Source organism: Diospyros lotus, chromosome 1 (assembly GCF_014633365.1).
Source record: "Diospyros lotus cultivar Yz01 chromosome 1, ASM1463336v1, whole genome shotgun sequence".
In the NCBI taxonomy this organism is placed as follows: domain Eukaryota; kingdom Viridiplantae; phylum Streptophyta; class Magnoliopsida; order Ericales; family Ebenaceae; genus Diospyros; species Diospyros lotus.
In genome coordinates, this window is record NC_068338.1 from 37,183,316 (window position 1) to 37,203,304 (window position 19,989).

At 36.3% G+C, this 19,989-nt stretch overlaps 4 protein-coding genes across 6 annotated transcripts; 1 reads left to right on the forward strand and 3 right to left on the reverse strand.

Moving 5' to 3' along the window:
• Positions 1-431: 431 nt before the first annotated feature.
• Positions 432-2,632, reverse strand: LOC127803535 (lysine-specific demethylase JMJ30-like). 2 transcript variants are annotated; one of them, XM_052339832.1, is made up of 4 exons: positions 2,483-2,632; positions 1,592-1,684; positions 1,348-1,497; positions 432-784 (listed from the first exon to the last, which is right to left on the reverse strand). In XM_052339832.1, the coding sequence occupies exons 1-4, from the start codon at positions 2,495-2,497 to the stop codon at positions 779-781; spliced, it is 264 nt and encodes an 87-aa protein (XP_052195792.1). In that variant the 5' UTR covers positions 2,498-2,632; the 3' UTR covers positions 432-778. The 2 variants fall into 2 exon arrangements, with proteins under 2 accessions (XP_052195792.1, XP_052195783.1); XM_052339823.1 differs by lacking the exon at positions 432-784 and having other exon boundaries at positions 1,018-1,497.
• A 47-nt stretch (positions 2,633-2,679) lies between these two features.
• Positions 2,680-11,516, reverse strand: LOC127803511 (DEAD-box ATP-dependent RNA helicase 15-like). 2 transcript variants are annotated; one of them, XM_052339776.1, is made up of 12 exons: positions 11,349-11,516; positions 11,086-11,205; positions 9,838-9,938; positions 8,589-8,761; positions 8,226-8,457; positions 8,003-8,121; positions 7,288-7,344; positions 7,026-7,210; positions 4,354-4,498; positions 4,152-4,235; positions 4,001-4,064; positions 2,680-3,205 (listed from the first exon to the last, which is right to left on the reverse strand). In XM_052339776.1, the coding sequence occupies exons 2-12, from the start codon at positions 11,199-11,201 to the stop codon at positions 3,195-3,197; spliced, it is 1,287 nt and encodes a 428-aa protein (XP_052195736.1). In that variant the 5' UTR covers positions 11,202-11,205; positions 11,349-11,516; the 3' UTR covers positions 2,680-3,194. The 2 variants fall into 2 exon arrangements, with proteins under 2 accessions (XP_052195736.1, XP_052195745.1); XM_052339785.1 differs by lacking the exons at positions 11,086-11,205; positions 11,349-11,516 and having other exon boundaries at positions 8,589-8,868.
• A 481-nt stretch (positions 11,517-11,997) lies between these two features.
• LOC127803532 (protein BUNDLE SHEATH DEFECTIVE 2, chloroplastic-like) lies at positions 11,998-13,891 on the forward strand. The gene is made up of 5 exons (XM_052339811.1): positions 11,998-12,286; positions 12,393-12,456; positions 13,207-13,303; positions 13,443-13,520; positions 13,651-13,891. Coding segments are annotated over exons 1-5 (387 nt in total). The 5' UTR covers positions 11,998-12,139; the 3' UTR covers positions 13,652-13,891.
• Positions 13,892-14,758: 867 nt separating this feature from the next.
• Positions 14,759-18,421, reverse strand: LOC127803523 (SPX domain-containing protein 1-like). The gene is made up of 3 exons (XM_052339797.1): positions 17,904-18,421; positions 15,737-15,863; positions 14,759-15,554 (listed from the first exon to the last, which is right to left on the reverse strand). The coding sequence occupies exons 1-3, from the start codon at positions 18,210-18,212 to the stop codon at positions 15,163-15,165; spliced, it is 828 nt and encodes a 275-aa protein (XP_052195757.1). The 5' UTR covers positions 18,213-18,421; the 3' UTR covers positions 14,759-15,162.
• Between the last annotated feature and the right edge of the window lie 1,568 nt (positions 18,422-19,989).

Below are 19,989 nucleotides of genomic sequence, written 5' to 3' on the forward strand. Positions count from 1 at the left end.
CGGATATTTGTGTTATTATAGTATAATGTAATGTTATAAAAATATATCAAATACTCTCTAGTCAACAATAATTTGAACACCAAAAAATGATAAAATTATAAAATATGAATTGATGGGTAAAATTAAATAGATACAAATTAATTTTTAAAAATAATATTAAAAATAATAAATAAGATCTACGCAATCACATTGGGGTCTAATTAAGAGAAATAATAATTTTTTGAATAAAAAATACGGGTCAAATGAGATGAAATTATCATTTAACTCCTGATCTTTCATCTGAAATAAAACCATAAAAAACAATAAAGTACAAAGAAAAATATTTGTATTCATATGAATAAGGATAGAGAGCCAAGATGAAGTGATAAGTTGGCTGCTAGATCATATTTGTATTAAGGCTTGCAAAATCCGATTCTTCTTCCTGTGGTGGTTTGAAACTTGAACGAATGTAATAATAAATGGCAAAGAAAAGGCTTAACTCCAACTCCGACTCCTTCACTCCTGTTTTTCTCTGGATTAATGTCATTATCCATTATTTTTCAAGAATTTGATCAAAGACGGACCATGACCCTCCCACTCGCCATGTTCCTTTTAACGTTCAGCTTAAGATCTCCATACATAAGCATAACTTGGTTGGGGCTATCATATTGTACTTGTACATACCAAATTTGCTATTCTCGGGCAAACACATTCTGTCCCCAAACTTGCTTGATGCTCGTCCCATCCTCTGCCTTCCTTCCTTCCAAGTTCCATCGCGCTGCGCTCTTCCGTTGTTCCCTCATTCCTCCCATCACAGAGTTTCAGTTCTTCCACTCTACTCTCTGTTTGTGGCTTTCCTGGTCGGTCCTAGTGACAAGAGTGGGATTTTTAACAGCCTTGGATGTTTTCATTCCGTTGTTACTACAAAATTATATCATCAGCTACCTAAACTTGTTCAATTAAGGATTTCTAGAAAGAGCTTTGATTGATTACTACTACTAACAAAGATGTTTTGATAATTGATTCATAAATTACACGTCTTTCTTTCACTGAAGAAACTAAAACAGATGGAATGGGGGTCCGTGTGTATATTACATATAGATCATGATCATCAATCATGAAATGCTTCAAGTTACCTCTATACATAACAGCATACTGTTTGTTTGTTGCCAATTGCATTGCAACTGCTTGTTTGTGAGTATAAGAGCAGTAGTGGCTGGATAATTAAGATGCATGACCATGGATGATATGCCTCCTTTCTGGGTTGACACAGAGCCAATTAATGTGGAAAACAAAAGAGAAAGGGAGAAGGGAAACAACTCATCATGATCCTGTGGAGCTGGAATCGTGACTCCACCAGAAACTTACAGAAAAACTAATGGTGAGAGAGCGCACGTAATGCCACCATTTTGGAGGGATATAAAACATTTCGCCTTCCTCTAAAATGCAGTCCATAAACATAAATTCCAGCTCCCGCACCTTCGGAAACTTGTCCGCGTCTATGTTCTCCAGATCAACCTTCACTCGAAATTATTTGAGAATTAACAGCTTTACTAATCTAAAACAGGTTAATTTACGCGCTCACACACACACACACACATATGTATGATACCTGGCTGGAATTGCTAAGCATGGATTCCTTATAAGCGTAAAGTTCCTCCGATAATAAAGCAGGGTAAAGCCTTACATACTTTTTGCCGACCACCTGCGACGAGGCAGCGAATCATTATTCTCAACAAGTGAGGGAATAACAGCAATAAAAAAAAAAAAAAAAGGCAACGTAGTACGATCATAACACCACCACCATGAGACGAGACCATAGGCTACACAAAACACCAGTACAAGTGTCCTACATTTGTTAACATTTCTTAGTATCATCCATTTTATATTTTTAAGCAAAGTAATCTGCTCGTCAACCAACCTAATCAGCTTTTAACTTGTTTGCTCTTGACTTTTAAATTAGTGAGCAGGCCACAGATGACAATCAGTGACGGACATGGGTTTCTCTGAACAAACAAGCTAGTGAGCGACTTATATCTTTGTTTCTTAGTTTTAACAATCCCTGATCAAAACCTACCGTAGAATATCAACATGTTTTGGGTATAGTTTTTGCTGCTGACATGTCAACGCCATGCCCACGAATCGATTAGAAGATTAATTGATGATGTCATATTTCCAGATCCTGTTTTCATTGTTTTCCAAGCACACCAAAGCCCCAAGCACAGTTGACCACTCTTTCGTTTCCTTTGGGGCTCAAAAATCCTATCTCCAATGGAATGGATCTCCCCCTCGTTTACTTCTTGATGAGAGAGCGACTTAAATCAAGTCACCATTTTTGTGGAAGAAAACATGAGAACAAATGCGTACGACTAGAACTTAAAAATTTGTTTAAATAAGCACATAAAAATATCTATTTCCAATTAAATGTTTCTTTCCATTTCACAAATCCTAGTTCCAAGTTCAATCATGCATAGAAGAACGAATTGCCGCTAGAGTAACTCACCGTTTTATAACCCATCCAACATCCATGACCAAAATATACAGCTTTTCAAGCAATGGAAGAACCAACCATTCAAGCAAAATGACATAGAATAGACCATACAAGTCCTCCAGCCATGGCAAAATTTTCTGGTGCACAGCTTAAGCACCACCCCCCCCCCCCCCCCCCCCCCCCCCAAAAAAAAAAAAAAAAGGCTATAATTCAGAGAATACTATTACTAATAAAAAGGCATGTCAACAATTGTCCATATTTTGCAACCTAATTGCGCGTGCAAAATGACAATTCTCGCAACGCTGCTTTTCTCGGGCACTTCCCCCACGCCCCAACCCACACCAAGAGCAAGGAGGGTAATTAATACTAAAGTGAATCTTGCCAATAGAAAAATAGAGAACGGAGACTCCCTAATAAATTACAGATCCAGCAGCTCTCATAAGAATGCAAATTTGGGCTCCAGTTTGACTGCACCACCACCACCAAAACACGTCTAAAAGTTTACAATAACGAAAAGCAGTGTCCAGCATAGATGAGTAAACCATCTATTTTTGCTCTTTCTAACTGGTCGAAGCAGTGTACAGCATAGAAGAGTAAACCATCTATTTTTGCTCATTCTAACTGGTCGAGACCATCCAGCACGCAAACAATTTAAGTTCTTCAAATGGCTGATGGCCACTCCACCATTCGTCCATCAAATACTCCCAAATCTTTCCAAGCCACTCTAGGAAGGCACTACAAATACCATTTTCATAGTCAGTGCAAAACGTATAACATACTGGAAGCAAAATATATTACATGTGCAGATGATGTGGCAATCTCTTAAGTACCAAAGAAAAACCCTCGTGGAAATGATGATAAACCCCAGCAATCAGAAAAAGGATTCCATTCCAGAAATAATAGAAATGAAAAAAAAAAAAAAATCTAAATGCTAAGCAAAAAAGAGATGAGGCAAAACAATGTTCATCTCTAGTTTAACAAATACAAAAGCTCTATAGAAGAAGTGACAAAAGGTAAAACAATGTTACATTGAGATTCAGATTTACAGAAGCTCTCTAGTGTAAGTGATGGAGGGCCTAAATCCATGAATTTAGGATTTTAACAAAAAACTACAGTTGATTCTAGGAAAGCCTAATCAAGGCCAAATTTAGAAATCAGCAAATTGATAGTTTTGAGGGCGAGCCTTCATAGTAACTTCAGGGTTAGTCCTTTGTGACTGGAAGGTCACAGGTTCAACATGTGGATACAGCCTATTTACAAAGTAATTGTAAGGCTGCATACAAAGAGGCACGTTCATGCGCTGGGACATTTTAGCAAAACTGAATGTCTTGTGTTTCATAATTAGTTTTTACTTCCTTAATTATTTTCTCTCTCTAAATAGGATTTGTTGGCAGCCTATATTAAATTCTCTCTAATAAGCCCTTGGAATGATCATTGAATCGATTTATCCACATCAATCAGTATTAGAGCCCTAGTTCTACATCAATACTTATATGAACACAAGTATCATATGAGTCGTGTAGGACATACTATATGTGGATGTATCAATCTGCTCAGGAAGCTCCTTTATATCCACTTCAAACCTCTCCTGAACCTGCAACATAGTAACCGGAATGTCATCAAATGCACATTGAACTAAGCAACCTCATTATCCTGAGAAACAAGCCATCAAAGTTCCAACCTGATTGAGAACATCAGAATCTGATGCAGATGAGACAAACGTGATTGCAAGTCCTTTGGTACCAAACCTGCCAGCTCTACCCACCTACAAAGATTTTAAAATGAATCCAAGCAAGAAAGATGCCTCAAAAGTGATGTAGAAAAGGAGACGCTGGCCTTGAGATAAAACAAATAATAATAATTAAAAAAAAAACTCAACTTACCCTGTGCAGATAAGTATCTGCAGAATCTGGCATGTCATAGTTGATGACAATATTAACCCGTTCAATGTCAATTCCCCTACCAACTAAATCTGTCGCCACAAGTATCCTCTTGTGCCCTTCCTTGAAGCCCTTGTAGCGTGTCAACCTGCAAAGTTGGTACGCCATGTGGAAATGTTTACTAGTTATAAGAAAGTACAGAATAAAAGTCAAAAATTGGGATTTATGTAATGCAATAGAAGGCATAAAGCATAATATTCAAACAGCAATTGTTTGTTTCCAAAAGAGTGATGTTTTCTCATGATGTCCCAAATAGTTTCAATTCTGCAGTAACATAATTACCTTACCAATAATTTGCTCCAAGAAAAATCATCATCCATACTAACAGACATGGCATGTTTTATTCCCATCAGGAAAAAAGAATCATAAAATTGCACATCAATTCAGCTCTTTCCCACTTCAGTACATTCTACCAATCAAAATAGCAAGAGACAGTGTACTCCCCCAATTGCACTTGTATTTAGATCCTCGATCAATATAAACAGTTATATTGGAAAAACTAATGCATAATGAGTCGGTAGCTGGGGTGCAACAAAGTTAGGTCTGAAACATAGAACATGATAGAGGTCCCCCCCCCCCCCAAAAAAAAAAAAAACAAAAAACAAAACAAAACAAAAAAAAACAAAAAAAGCACATGATAGAGGTCGGAGTATCAATTCAATATGGAAAAAAAATCATATCTATGTTCTTATTTGGTTGAGGACATTTAGGCAGAAAATAGAACTTAATAGAGGGGAGTGATAAAGCTGCTTTTTGTCAGAAGTTCTAGCTCCTCTTTTCATAACATGATGGTAAAACAACACAACTTATATACAACACGCTGGAGTTGACTTGTCAGCTCATTTGTGTCACTAACAGGCATGAATATGCAAAAATAAAAGCAAGTCATATTTAATTAGTGATGCCAAATTAAGATTGACAGCATATGAACACACCAAAGCTCATTCCTTCAGTATACATGGTGCTTTTCCATTCTGCTTTTCTCCTCCACCCAAAAAATAAGAAAAATATTCCTGCATGTTGAGCTCTCACAGAATATTTTTGGTTGCCACTTGTACTTCCAAACAGGTGAGAAGCTAATTTTGTCAATCACATTTGCAACTTAACTCAAAAAGGATCCATGGTGCTAGCATGTCCACAATATCAGACAATAAAAGATCTCTGTCATAACTCAGAAATGAAAAAGAAAAAAGAGCCCTGCCCCAAAACTCAAGAGCATGCTAAAGCAAAAGAAAAGGAAAAACAATCCCTGCCCAAAACTCAAAAGCATGCTGCAGCTGTAACCCATAACCACACAAGCAGCTTCCATAATGACCAATAGATCAATTTTTCCCACATCTACGGTATAAACCAGCTGTCTCCACCCCTATTCATATCCTCTCTCTCCCAGAAAACACCCTCATATAGCATTTCATACCACTGGCACTGACTCCCCTCATACGGTATTCTTAAACCATAATCCATGGATTTGAATTCCATTCTGCATCAGACAGTAATTACCTTGCAAATGAAATCCAGTATAAAACCACCTTTGTCCCATTCCGGTTAAATCACAAGTTGGTACTGGCAGTACCATGGTACCACCAAAAGCTCACAGTAGAGGTTGGAAGGTGGGGGAAAAGCGAGAGAAGGAAATGGGATGAGTGAGACACCAAAAAGCCCCGCCTTCCCTGCCCTCCCTCTCTAATGGTACAAGCAAGAATGTTCCATTCAGTCCGTGATGATTGAGTTCTTCTGACCTCTATCTTTATGTAGCCTAGATAATAGATATGTATCTTCCATTGGAGTTGATGAGGATAACTGCTTGCCTTCTTGTTTTTTCTGCTTTTCTCTCTCTTATTTTCTCTGTGTTTCTGTTGAAGTTGATGAGAATATGCATCTATCTTCTTTGATGCTATCTTTGTTTTGGTTTTCATTTGGTTTTGAAGATGAATGAAATTCATATTCTTTCTTCTGTGCAAACCAACACATAAAGTGATGAGCAATTAATATTTCCCCTAACGATGGATTTTTTTTTTTAAAAAAAAAAAATACATTTGAAGCCTTCCTGGCTCTGTGAAGGTTGAAGGCTATGACTAGTGCTTGTGTTCCTGGAAAAAAAAAAAAAAAACTTGGCACCTTAAGAGGTATGGTTGGGGCTCATGCTCCCACAATACAAGATATATTAGGAGAAATGGCTGGCTCTTTATTTCTTTAGTTTTAAATTTTAATTAATCATCTCATACAGTCTGGTCTGTGATAGTCTAACCTGGATTAAGGATACATTTCCCTTCCTGGTCCAGGTTAGGATACCAAAACAATGTCATTCCTTAAAGCCCCAGTTCGCTAGATAGATACAGTTTGCCTTATCAGGAGTATTTTTAAATCAGATGGTGTTAGGGTTGGCGTGTGGTGAGGTTGCTCTTGCGCAATTCTCGTATATTTATACTCATACATATATAGGCGGACAGCATGAATTGGTAAGATGTTGGAATGCCAGATAGCGCTTATGTGGAAAAATGGTCAAAAAACCTTGTACCAAGGCTGAAATTAGAATAAAAATATAACAGAGGAAAAATAAGACATGACTTATTTCCTAGTGAAGCCATAATATTATTATTCAATAAAATACAAACCTTTCTTCTTGCGACATGCCAGAGTGGATGCAAATGGATGGAAAATTGCACTCCACCAGCAGCTTGTTCAACTCTGCAGCTCTACTTACACTCTTGACAAATATAACAACTTGATTGAAATCCAATGCATCAAGAAGGTCATTCAATTTGCGGTTTTTCTCCAGCTCGCTCAATTTGATGTAGTGCTGAGATGGAAAATATGCCGGGTAAAATGAATGTGGAAGCTAAGATGATATCAAAAACTAATGTTGTAGAGCAATACCTGAACAAGACCATGAAGGGTCAACTTGGCCTCGTCATCCACATAAATTTCCATTGGCTGTAAGGAAGAAACATCACAGTAAGCATATTAGGAGCCTTCCTGAAGTTAATAAATCCAGTACGAGATGAATGATGCATAAACATCCCCTCAATCGAGATTGTGGTCCATCTGACATCACTCCTTGAGAAATGTTTTTAAGTGCCAAGAAGGAAATGCACCCCCTCTGAGCATCTATACTATTACGCAAACCAAAAGCAAAAGTAAGAAGCCCAGCATTGACCCCACTACAAATTCGCAAAGGAAAACAACCTCTCACCATCAGAAGCCTTAATCCCACTAGAAGGGGTTGGCTACGTGGATTCTAAACCTCTTACCATCTCTATCCCTAGCCATATCCTCTATAAGGCTAATGCATGGCCTCAAGAAAATAATAGAAAAACTAAATAACATGAACTAAAGGAAAAACGGCCAATTGAAGAATCTAAAAACCAAGCCCAAAAAATTCCATGCTGAAGACCTAACTTTTCTTGTGCCATTTGGCCTTAAACAGCTACACTTCCTGGTAGATTATTGAATAAACTAACAAATTAACCCAACGTCAGCATGTAATGCCGCAACAACTGCAATCCTAACTATCCATGTATCGCCTGCAGAATGCCAGAAATAATGGAATAGGTCCTTCTAAATTCAAGTAGAACTGGCCGTGGGACATTACATCTTGCATAAATTTCTTGCAAACAGGACGGATTTCCTTGCTGAGTGTTGCTGAGAACATCATAACTTGCTTATCATGAGGCGTCATCTTGAATATCTCCTGCACATCTCTCCTCATGTCTGCAGAAAATCCAGAGAAAATTAATATAAAAAGGCTTAAATTAGTATAAGTTTCAGTTTGGAACATTATTACTTCCAATAAAACATGTTATGTTAAGGCTTACCAAGTGACTCAAGCATCTTGTCACATTCATCAAGAATAAAGTGCCTCACATTCTTAAGAGAAAGATCCTTGTCTCGAGCAAGTGCCAATATTCTTCCAGGTGTTCCAACAACAATGTGAGGGCATTCATTCTTTAATAAATCCTTGTGAATTCTGATATTAACACCCCCATAGAATACAGCAACCTTGATATCTGGTAAATAAGTGCTGAACCTCTCAAACTCGTGGCAGATCTACACAAGCAGATAAAGTACCAAAAATGTAAAACATATCACATAAAATATGGGCACATGCAGGTGCACGTGTGCACTCTGCTGCTGAAGAAGATAGAGAAATTACAAAAGATATAGGTTATAGTAACTACCTGATAAGCTAATTCCCTTGTATGGCATAGAACAAGGGCAGCAACTTGGCCAGCAATAGGCTCAATTTGCTGCAATGTTGACAGAACAAATACAGCAGTCTTCCCCATCCCAGATTTTGCTTGGCAAATAACATCCATGCCCAATATTGCTTGAGGGATACACTCATGTTGCACTGATGAACCAAATAAAATCGGGGGGAAGGAACCCTCAGTTTTAATTGAAAGCTTTACCATACCTTTTTACCTCTCCAAAATCAAGAGTATGATAATAGTAATTTACCTGAAACAGTTTGGACCAAAATTGTTTGACGGTGAAATTCTAATAAGCTGATCACTAAAATATTTAATACAATTGTAACATAAAAAAAAAAAAAAAAGGGAAGGACGAAAAAAAAAAAAAAAAAAAAAGACAAAAACAAGATTTGAAGAATGTAATGAATTAAGCATCTTAAGTTCAGATGCTCAGAAAAAGTAGATTAGTTAGAAAGAACAATCTCCATCTCTCTAAAATTAGCAACAATGAAACACCAAATCCATAGTTAGATGCCCGTGAATACATCATACAAAGCCTGGCTTGTGTTAGACAAGTGCATCCCCTCAGGGGAATATCATATAATCTTTAATTGGTAGAGAGCAACTTCAATCGACACGTAAGGATTATTATATATTCTACATTGTTATCATGTCAGCTAACAAATTGTAAACTAGACTTACAATACACTGATTACAACACCACCCCAAACCTTAACCCCACGAGAGGGGGGGGGGGGGGGGGGGGTGTCAACTACATGAATTCTAGGTTCTCCCAACCATCTTCTTTTTGTCTAGAATTCATCATATATGATCTGAAGATTTCTACACTGACTATTAGCTACCTAACACAACTCTTCTTTTCTAATCCAGACTTGGAACTAGTTGTGAATAGAAGAAATACCAACCAACATTAGAAGTGTTAAGGGAACTACTGAACCCACAAGATCGCATAAACGAATTTCTTTAAGGTCAGGTATAACAGTCTGAAATCATTCTCAAATTGCTAAAAGAAATGGAAAAATTTAGAAGAAAAGAATGTTTGTAAACTGGCGATTATCTTTCGGTATCACAACACTATCAACATCTAAAATGAAGTCTAAATATAAATGCATAGGCATAAAAAACAATAAGAAAATCATGCAATGCAGACTTAATTAATAGTTATTAAAACATACACACTGGACTTGCGAATGACTATAATGAATAAATATCTTGCCTTCAGAAGGATGCTCAAACCCAGAGTCTACGATAGCCCGCAGCAGTTCTGGCTTCAAAAGAAAATCTCTGAACCCGGAGCTGTGAATTCCAACATAACCCCTGGAGAAGGAGAAAGAAAGAATGTACAATTTAGATATATGAAGGCGATAACAACATTAAATTCTACACCAGAATGGGTAAATCAGATAAATACATTTATACCTTCCAGTAGAACAATACTTCTGTGGCATTAAACTAGCAAAGGTCTATTACATAGTGACACAAAGTTACTATTAAGTGACAAGTTTTAAAGGATATAATTTACCAATATCGTTATTAGCATTTCATCTAAAGATGTCGCGAGAAAATTTTAAATCCAGCAGTGTTTGAGCTAGAACCACCAACCGCATGTCCTTTTGCACATGGTTAATGGCATTTTACTAAGAAGGATAATTTCAAATATACTATTATGGTCACGGTAAAATCGAGTTAACATGTGCAGATGAAACTTCTTATTTGTTTTGTAGCAGCCCTTCACTCCATTCTCATATTCTGATCTAACTGGGTTTTTGATCTATGCTGGGAAAGATATTAGCGCCAGAAGAGATACATGACAAAGATGGTTTTATCGCACAATCAGACGGACCAGTGGTGATCCACAAGAAGCCTCCACTGCTACCACCTAGTGACCCAGAAATATGAGAGCCTCCAACACAATATATTATATCAGTGCCAAGATCAAAATAATCAAGAAATGCTCATTCCACTGCCCTTGTCTTTTTCCATTGTATTAGTTCCCTTCCCATTTTGAATGTATTGAAGTCCATTTGTTATTAATTTTTTTTTATAATTAAGAAATGAGTTCTTGCTAAATAGTTATGAACTGATGCCGATTGAGATGCTAAATGGAAAAAAAAAAAAAAAAAGAACGAAAGAAAGAAAAGAAACACAAAAAAAGAGGTATTGCATTTACAATCACATAAACATCAGTTGATTTTTTGTTTACTTACAAACAGTAGGGTAAGGCAAATATCTGGTAAGCAAAAAGATATGAAACCAACTACAGTTAATTCTAAGACAGAAGATCATGAACTTAAAAAATATATACCCTAACAACTACTGAAGAAGAGACAGATTCAAATCCCAGTTTCAGTACCAACAGAGAAAATAAAAGGATCGAAGTTCACATAAACAAACCAATTTTGAAGAGCTACAATCAACACACATATACATAGAAGTGAGCTGAGAATCGAAGAACAAAGCATACTTTTTGGCGGATTCGCCGTTGACCTTGGCGGCCGCGGAGTCGGGGACCTTCTCGTCCTCTTCCTCGTAGTCAAGAAGCTCCTCCTCGTAAGCATCGTTCTCCTTCGTTTCGCCCATTACTCTAATACACAGATCACACAAAGCAAAAATTTTAGCATTTCGTTAGGGTTTCGAGCTCAAACAAGTGAAGATTTAGGCGTTTCGTTAGACTTGCATGACCAAGCTTGGAGAGAAATGCGAGGCTAAGAGATAAAGATGCTTCACCTTTGAATCTGTGAGAAACTCGGAACGGGATTAGGGTTACTGGGTTAGAGTTCGAAGCGGCTGCAGAGAAAAACTGTTAGGAAAAAATTGCACAAGAGACAGAGCTGAACACAGAGAGAGAGAGAGAGAGAGAGAGAAGTGGATTTCTCCGATTGGCGGTGTGGGGAACTAAAATTGGCGGAATGTGAACGATTTTACGGATTTGTCCTTCTATAGAATGATAATTACAAAGCCATGCATGGAACTGATGATGATCTTCGTCTTACCTAACCTAGCTTGCTGGGTAATGGGCAATTATCGCTAGGCCCAATAGTTGCCTAATAAAGTTGGGCTCGCTACCCAAAATTACAATACTTAGCCCAGCCCATTGGACAGGCCCCAACCGGCCTAAGTAACATCTCTAATCATGTTTATTTTCAGATTTAATTTTTCATATTTTCATCAAGTTTTAATTATCCCAAAGCATGAGAATGAAAGAAGATTATTGCATTAGATATTAACTGAAATACAACAAGATAATTATTAAGAGTTTAGAATTAAAATTCATATTTTCAACCTCTTTTAGTATGATTAAGATTTATGATAAAATAAAAATACATATAATATATAATATATCTGATTCTTGAAAGAAAAAAAAAAAAAAAAAAAGTTGGTCTTCTCTTATCTTAATATCTGCTGGAACTGGAAGCCACAAACCAAACCACCAAGCTTCCGCTGCTCTCTAATAAAATAAATCTCTGTGAATCCGCACACAGTTCAGTTCTCACTAATCTTCTTTCTTTCTGATTGCAATGGCAACTTCTTCTCCATGCTTCAGTCTTTTAAATTCTCTCACAGTCATCCAAAAGCCAGGCGACAACTCTCGCTGTTCCTGCGGCATGAACTCGAGCAATCAGAAGCCACAGAGGACAGTAAAGTGTCGCCCTGTAAAAGCTAAGGTCGGCTCCAAATTTTGTCAACATGCTTGTCATATTCTCTCTAGCATCAACTTGGTTTGTGTTGTAGTTTGAATCGAGCTGTTGGTATTTCTTTTTTCGGCAATAGGCAACAAAAGATGATCAAGGCACCGTACGCAAGAGTGTTATTTGCTCTGATTGCGATGGCAACGGTAATCCATTATGAATCTTGTTTCCTTCCTGTTACCAATTAATTTACTGGTATGTATGTCTAGATTAGGGTTGGGTTTGACACCTTGAGATGAAACAGAAAGGGTATGTTAGATATCCATCACGATTGGTGCCCGTGTGAAAAATAGAATATTCCATACCAAGGCTAACTTTCAAGATGGCGCTTGGCGGTTAAAATTTATTTTTCATCTGTGTTTTAGGCACATCTTAAGCAAAAATTAGTTTTGATACAATTCTACAGTCTCTCGCCCTCTATGATAAGAAACTTAGGAAACACAGAAACATAGATGGAAACTGAAGATGAAAAACAGAAAATATTTTCTACAATTAAACAGCCAGTTCGCTTCCTTCCATTTTCCCAGGGGAAATAAAAGCCATCATATTAGAACATTGCTTTGTTCAAAAACTAATTTTATGCGTATCAAGTGTTTTCTAAAATGAGTATCTTACAGACTTGATGAAAATCCGTAAGCTCTGGTATGCTTAGTGAATTGTCTTTCTCTCACAAATGTCTTGTAATAAAACAACAACAATAGCAACAAATCAAATATTTATCTTACTACTTGGAATCAACTACTTAAATTCGAGTTAGCCAGTCATTTTCATCTATGTATTCAAGCACAAAACATGTGTCTTTTTGAGGTGATATTCGAGGATGACGGAATGCCTTAATTAGTACTGGGTTTGCATAAGCATGCTGCTGTTTCTCAACTTTGATGTCCCCTTGGCAGGTGCAGTTCTGTGCTCCCAGTGCAAAGGCAGTGGGGTGAATCATGTCGATTACTTTGATGGGCAATTTAAAGCCGGTGAATCATGTTGGCTTTGCGGGTACGGCACCCCCTTCTAGTCTTTAGTTTTGTCTCAAATTAGCACCCATTTGAATCTTCATATCTGCACTCGACCAAGATTATGCATCGGTCACGTACGGAAGCACTTCCAAACGCACGCATAATTACTTGTTTTGCAGCGGGAAAAAGGATATGCTGTGTGGAAACTGCAATGGGGCTGGCTTTCTCGGGGGCTTCATGAACAGCTTTGACACATAGTATGCTCTTATGGCTTGGACTAGTTTTGTTTTTGTTTCCCATTTGAATCTTTCTATCTGCAGTTGGCCCTCGATTATTTAATTGTTGGTCGCAGAAGCATTTTCAAACGCATAGTTACTTGTCTTGCAGGGGCCAAAATTATATGCTACGTGGAAATTGCAGCGGGGCTGACCAGCTTTGATGCTTCTCAGTGAGCGAGCGAGCTCGCCCGCCCGCATGGCTTGGATTGCGGTTCTCTATGGTTCGTATTACTTAAAGATCGTGTGTTGTATATGTGATTGTGAATAGCTTGAGTGGGTGCAGCAAATTGGTAGATTTTACATCCCTTGTAAATTGATCCAATGATTTAATTATGTTCTCAACTTCCTTATATTGATCTGGTTGAGGTTTTTATTACTGTGATCTATCGATTGAAAATGCAATTACATGAAATTTTAACGAGAATAAATATAAATGATTGTTTTCTCTTCTCGCTCGATAAATCTATGGCTTGTTATATGGAAAATTTAAAAAATTGTTCAATTCCTGAAATGATAGTAAGAAATATATTCATTAAAAAATAAATAAAAATAAATTATTCACTCCAAACCCTAAATTCTAAACCCATGTTCCATATGTTGAGCTACAAACACAATTGCGTTTGATTGATTCAATGTAATTAAATGAGAAATAATCCTCCAACAAGGACTTTTGGTGTGCACCATCTCTTAAAAAAACTTGATTTTGGGGCTAATTAAAAATGCCCTTAGTTAATTTGAAAATTGTTGATTTTAATATAATGAATAATAAATATAATTACATCAATCTATCAATACAATAAACCTAAAATTTTTACTCAATCTAAGAAGTATTCAACAAATTCAATTTATTTGCCAGAGAAATAAACCTAAAATTTTGTTTAATAATCACCCAACTCGTATTCACTCACAGGACGCATGTGTTGATTAATATATATATATACATTTATTTTGTTGAGCAAGCCCCTTCGCATTATCTTTAGAAGGACAAACCCAAGTACCTTATCTCAAGCCTAAGTTGTTAGGCCAAGAAGTACTCTTGTTGGATAGTTGTTAGGCCAATAGCAACATTAACTTAAAAACACAATACTCTCAAAATTTGACCGACAATTTGAGATAAAAAAAAAAAATTTAAAAAACAGTTTTTTAAATTTAAATTAAACAAGTATGAATTGCCAACAGATATCTGACATTGGAACAAGAATTGGTGACTAAGCATATTAACCAATTGGTACTTGTAGATAACGAGTATGAGGAAGAGGATAAGTGTACTGATTAGATGAATAGCGGTATACTAGTCCATAGGATTTATGGACTTCCATGCCATTAAGCCAATAGCATATCTGCAAACTAGCTCTCAAGGCAAAACGTTCCAAGCTTATGGAAAGCAGCAGATTCTGTAATAATCAAAATCAACAGTTTCCCAAGGGGGATGAAGATATCTGTGTAAGCAAAACAGCTCTATACAGAAGAACTCGTCCAGAGTTCAACCCAGCCATGGTTTGAACACGGATTATTTGTCCTTGGCACTTCACCTGCCAGGAGATAGAAAGAGAAAGGAGAAACTAAATACAGACTCCCCCTAAAAACTTGGCTGCTTGCTTGACAACACTGGGATTTTCTTCTATGCCTCCTCCCGGTTGTTGCGATGCATAGGAGGCAATGAAAACTCGCTCACAGTAGAACTTCCACTTCGAATCTTGTTCAAGACCTCCAGAGCAGCTAAAGTTTGCTTCAAGTACATATTTTCAATGTTTATAATTTCTGCAAGTTCATCTGTAACTTTCTGAGGCTTGTCTTCAATTTCGGGATCAAGCTCTTCTTTGGTTTCTGCTGCTTGACATGTGGCCAATCGCTTGCTGGAGAAAAACTGATCAAGCATTGCTCCACACTCCTTCACAAGCTTGTTAAGTATGTCCGTTTTAAAGAATGGCTGTTGCAAAACCTTCTGGATGAAAGGCAAACGAATGAGAGCACCACTTCGCTTGTCATATTTCTTTATGATCTTCACTAGTCCTGTACGGATCACATTTGAGTTGGAAAACAATCAATTTAATGACACACTACATAAATTTAGTGACATTGTAGACGATATAAATATAATGACAGGACAATCTATTGCCATCATCTAGCTCATTTGGGGGATGGATTATCCACCACTTTAAAAACCACTAAAATTACAAAGGGCAACAAAGAACCTGTGTAATTCAGGGCACTGTAATTCAACAGCAGAACCATCTCTCCATGAAAATCTACAATTTCTCTCACTATTGTCATCAACTCTTCATTTAAATCCTCAACATTCGCTACACAATCTTTCAGCACCTGCACTCCAACCAAAAGGGGAGAGAAATTAAGGAATTTTTTCAATACATCCATGGGTGGACCCAGCAAGGGCCTAGCAGTACAAAATTTACCTTTAATTGTACAAAAATTTCTAGTTGTGATATTTGGCTGAGTGGTCTGACCCTCAAATAAAGGCGCTACAATGAAGTTGTGTGGATTCAAATGGTTCAAATCCCACACTCCCAACATGCAAAGTTTGTTTACTTTTAATATATTATGTTGGGTTGGGTCTTTTCACTAATTACTTTTAATAAATATAAATTATTACTTACATAAAAAGTTATTACGATAACTAATTTTAGATTGGATTTTTTCAAATTATCATTAAACCATTATAATATAGATGTTGGCATATGTTGTATATACTTATGAAGCATTCCCCTATATTAAATAATTCTATCACTTTAGTTTTAATGATTTTATCATGTGAATGAGTTGTTTAAGTCTTAAAGAGTTTTTATACACTATATTTTTTAGACAAATTAAACACTTTTTGCAGTACTATAAATAGAAATATTTAATCTATTAAGAGAGAACTTTTGGGTGTTTGTTTTTTGTCACATTTTTTTTATTTTTAACCATTTCCTCCCTCATTTTATTCATATATTTCAAGCTTCGATCTTGAAGATTTATATTTACTGAGTAAAATTTTATCTTTTATTTTTAAGACAAATCAATAAATGTTTATTATGAGATTCGTAAAAGAATATTAAAGGCATTTATATTGGTTTTATACAACATTTTTACTATTTGTTTTCATTAAAACTTTGATCAGTGTATTTTCACCCCCATTGAACAAATGTTCTGGGTCCGCCACTGAATACACCAGTATGCATATCCTTCCCTCGATACAAATTATATACTAAATAGGATCAACTTTCAAAAAGTAACGTGCTAAAATTCTAATGAATTAAAATAACAAAAGAGTCGCATTGGAATTAGATACAAACATTCTGCTTATCAACACTTGCCAAATAACTGAAGTACAATCCAAGAAACATTGTACAGGTTAGAATTGAATACTAATGTCTTTAAACACTTAAATCTATACTGACACCTACAAATGTATGGTCCTGTGTAGGAGTAGCACACTAAGTTGATCAATCACCTGATTCACTTTCGAAGGACACCCCCCCCCCCCCCCCCGGGGGGGGACTACTTTTAGTTTCTATGTGCAGGCAGTGTATCATAGTATTGAAAGTGGCAAATATTGATACAATCTCATTTTCAACTAAACTTTTTCATAAATGCACAAAGAGATGCACAAAAGAACATAGTTAAACCACTTAATGTGGGAGCTTAGCAGTTGGCGCAAGATGAACCCATCACCTTGCACGTCTGAGGTTGTAATTCAACTAGGACAGGACCAACAAACCCTTGATTCTCAAAGATACAAAACCATATCTCGCCAGAGATTGATATCTTATTCTTAAATGAAGATGCTCATTCAGTTTATGGGAAAAAAATAAACAAACAAAGTTTGGAACGTGAAAGTTCCACTAGAGCTTCTTCAGCAATTTTAGTTTATTCACCATTAAGTTTTGATTTCTCCCAGTCCCCATCTATGTAAGATCCTCAATCTGTTCCTACAATTTCTCAGGTCTGAAACTTGAGCAAACAATGGTACAATTTTCTCATTATGGTAACGAAATGAATGGGAAACATAGCAATACTTGTGCATAAATAAGCCACAATAAATGCATACATGTTAATTATATATATACACACACATATGATTAAGCTATAGTGTTGAGCCTAAAATTTTATTCATGTTTTCAATGTCATCTTTCAATCTTTAACTTTTCCAATCATTACGAATCGACTCAGACACCTATCTTCATTCGCTCTGCTTTTATCTTAGTTTCCGCTTATAGCTAGATTCAAGTCTCAAGCCAAAGACGAAACCCTTCATTAAGAAACTATTTTCAACACATTCCCATTTCAAACAAGGATTAGATCAATCAAATCAACAAACACCTTTCATGCATTCGTATCAACCCAAAACAGATCGGGAAGTACCTTCAACCGAATGATGTACCCCTCCTCTTTATCAACGAAGAACGCATTGAACTTGTCAATCTCGTCCTCCAACAGCATCACAAAATCCGACACCTCCTTTGCCATCCCATCGGCCGCCGCCGGACTATCTCCGCCGCCGCCCTCCTCCACTCTGGGCCGTTTACTGGGCCTGTAGCTAGGGCCAGCCTCTGCTTCTTTGGGGTAAATCAGCCTGAGCTGCTTCTTGAGATCCTTGTAGGACAGGAACTTGTCCTGCCATTCCGGCAATGTCTGCTCGATCAGATAGCTCAGGATCTTCCAGAACTTCATGGTCCTTCACCGCACGGAGTCGCAGGTCTCTCCGATGCTCCGTTTCGGAGATAAACAGTTTATATATAGAGAGAATTTTCCATTAATGCGACAAGAAGAATGGACATCGAGAGAGAGAAAGATATGCAGGAAGGTAGAATATGCGGGAAATATAATAAGAATATTCCCTCTCGCTCGGAGTTATATTCTTCTTGGTTTGACCGTTGCTTTGCCACCCCTTCCCCTTGCCTAATTGCCTATATTACGGTTCGGTTTCTTGGTTTCACAACCAAACTGGAATATATACTAAACTTTTATCCCATTAACTGACCTGACGACTATATAAATTTGAATTTAACATTTATTTCTATTTATAGACTTCTTCGTGCTTAAGTCTCACTAAATTTTACTTTCTTGTGTTTTTTTTTTTTTAATATCCATCTATTTTAGTAGATACTTGTTCTATTTAACCATTATTATTATTATTATATATATATATGGAGCAATGTGATTGGTTATATATATATATATATATGTTGGTGTTTAATGCAAATAATAATTTATTTATTTATTATTATAATAATAATACTTTCATAGTAGTAATTACTAATTGGGTATACTGTAGAGCATATGCCTCTTCTTGCTGTCTAATAGCAGCAAGGGTTTCACTTTCAACGGGGATGACGATTTAAACCAAAGAATTAACAACATTCTTTCTTCTATGCCATCACCATAATCGCATCTACCCTTTTGTCCTTCACACCCAAAACCATTATCCTATCAACTAATACAAACAGTGATATTTTTACGAAACTTCAAAATCTAAAGTTAGCGTGACGATGAAAGAATATATTTCTCATTAGAAGAAAGAATATTTCTGCAACTATAACCTTCTTTTTATTTTTTTAAAGTGGGTCAATTGAGGCACATTATTTTTATTTTAAATGGTTCCTTCTTAGCAGAAAAACAAAGAATAAAGAGCATGCGTATAATTATTATATAAACTAATAATATATCTCACATCTATTATCTAATGGTTCTTTTATGGACTCTGAAGAACTTTTGAATCTGATAGAGTTGGCCTTTTGAACTTGTGGCCTTTCATGAGTTTGCAGGGACAATTAGTGCAATGAATACGCCATGTTTTACTTACTAAACGCTGACTAAAATTTTATTATTTTTTTAAAACACAACAATACTAAACAAAAAGATTCTTAAAGAATTTGTCAGTGATTCTAACTGATCAATTGGGGCTTAAGGCTCTGAATGTGAAAATGGGTCCAAAACAAAGTGAGCCCAATTGATTAAGGGGCTAATGTTTCCAAGTTTTGCTAAAAAGCCGGACATATGTATATATTTACATTCAAAGCAGAGTTTTTGTTAATACATTTTGATCTCTAATATTTGACAAAGCACATGAACAATAAATATTATAATTTATGTCATCTAAAAGTTAGATGCATCATGGAAACTTAAATCATATCTCTAATTATCCAAACGATTATTTAATTTTATTAAAAATATTTTACATGGCTACCCACATGAAATAGCATGGACCATTCAAAAACTTCTGGTGAAGTATGATTACTAGAACCATAATACTAATTCACAGCTTGAGAACCATAACCTCAAAACAGTCGCAATATTTAAGAGTGGGATAAAACATATCATCATCCCATATCAATCCAATAATTTTATCTAATTTTGTTTTAATAGAAATATCTCATTTGTACAACATGCATCTTAATCTCAACAACGACAACACAGGCCTTAATCTTATGATATGCGTGACAAAGTC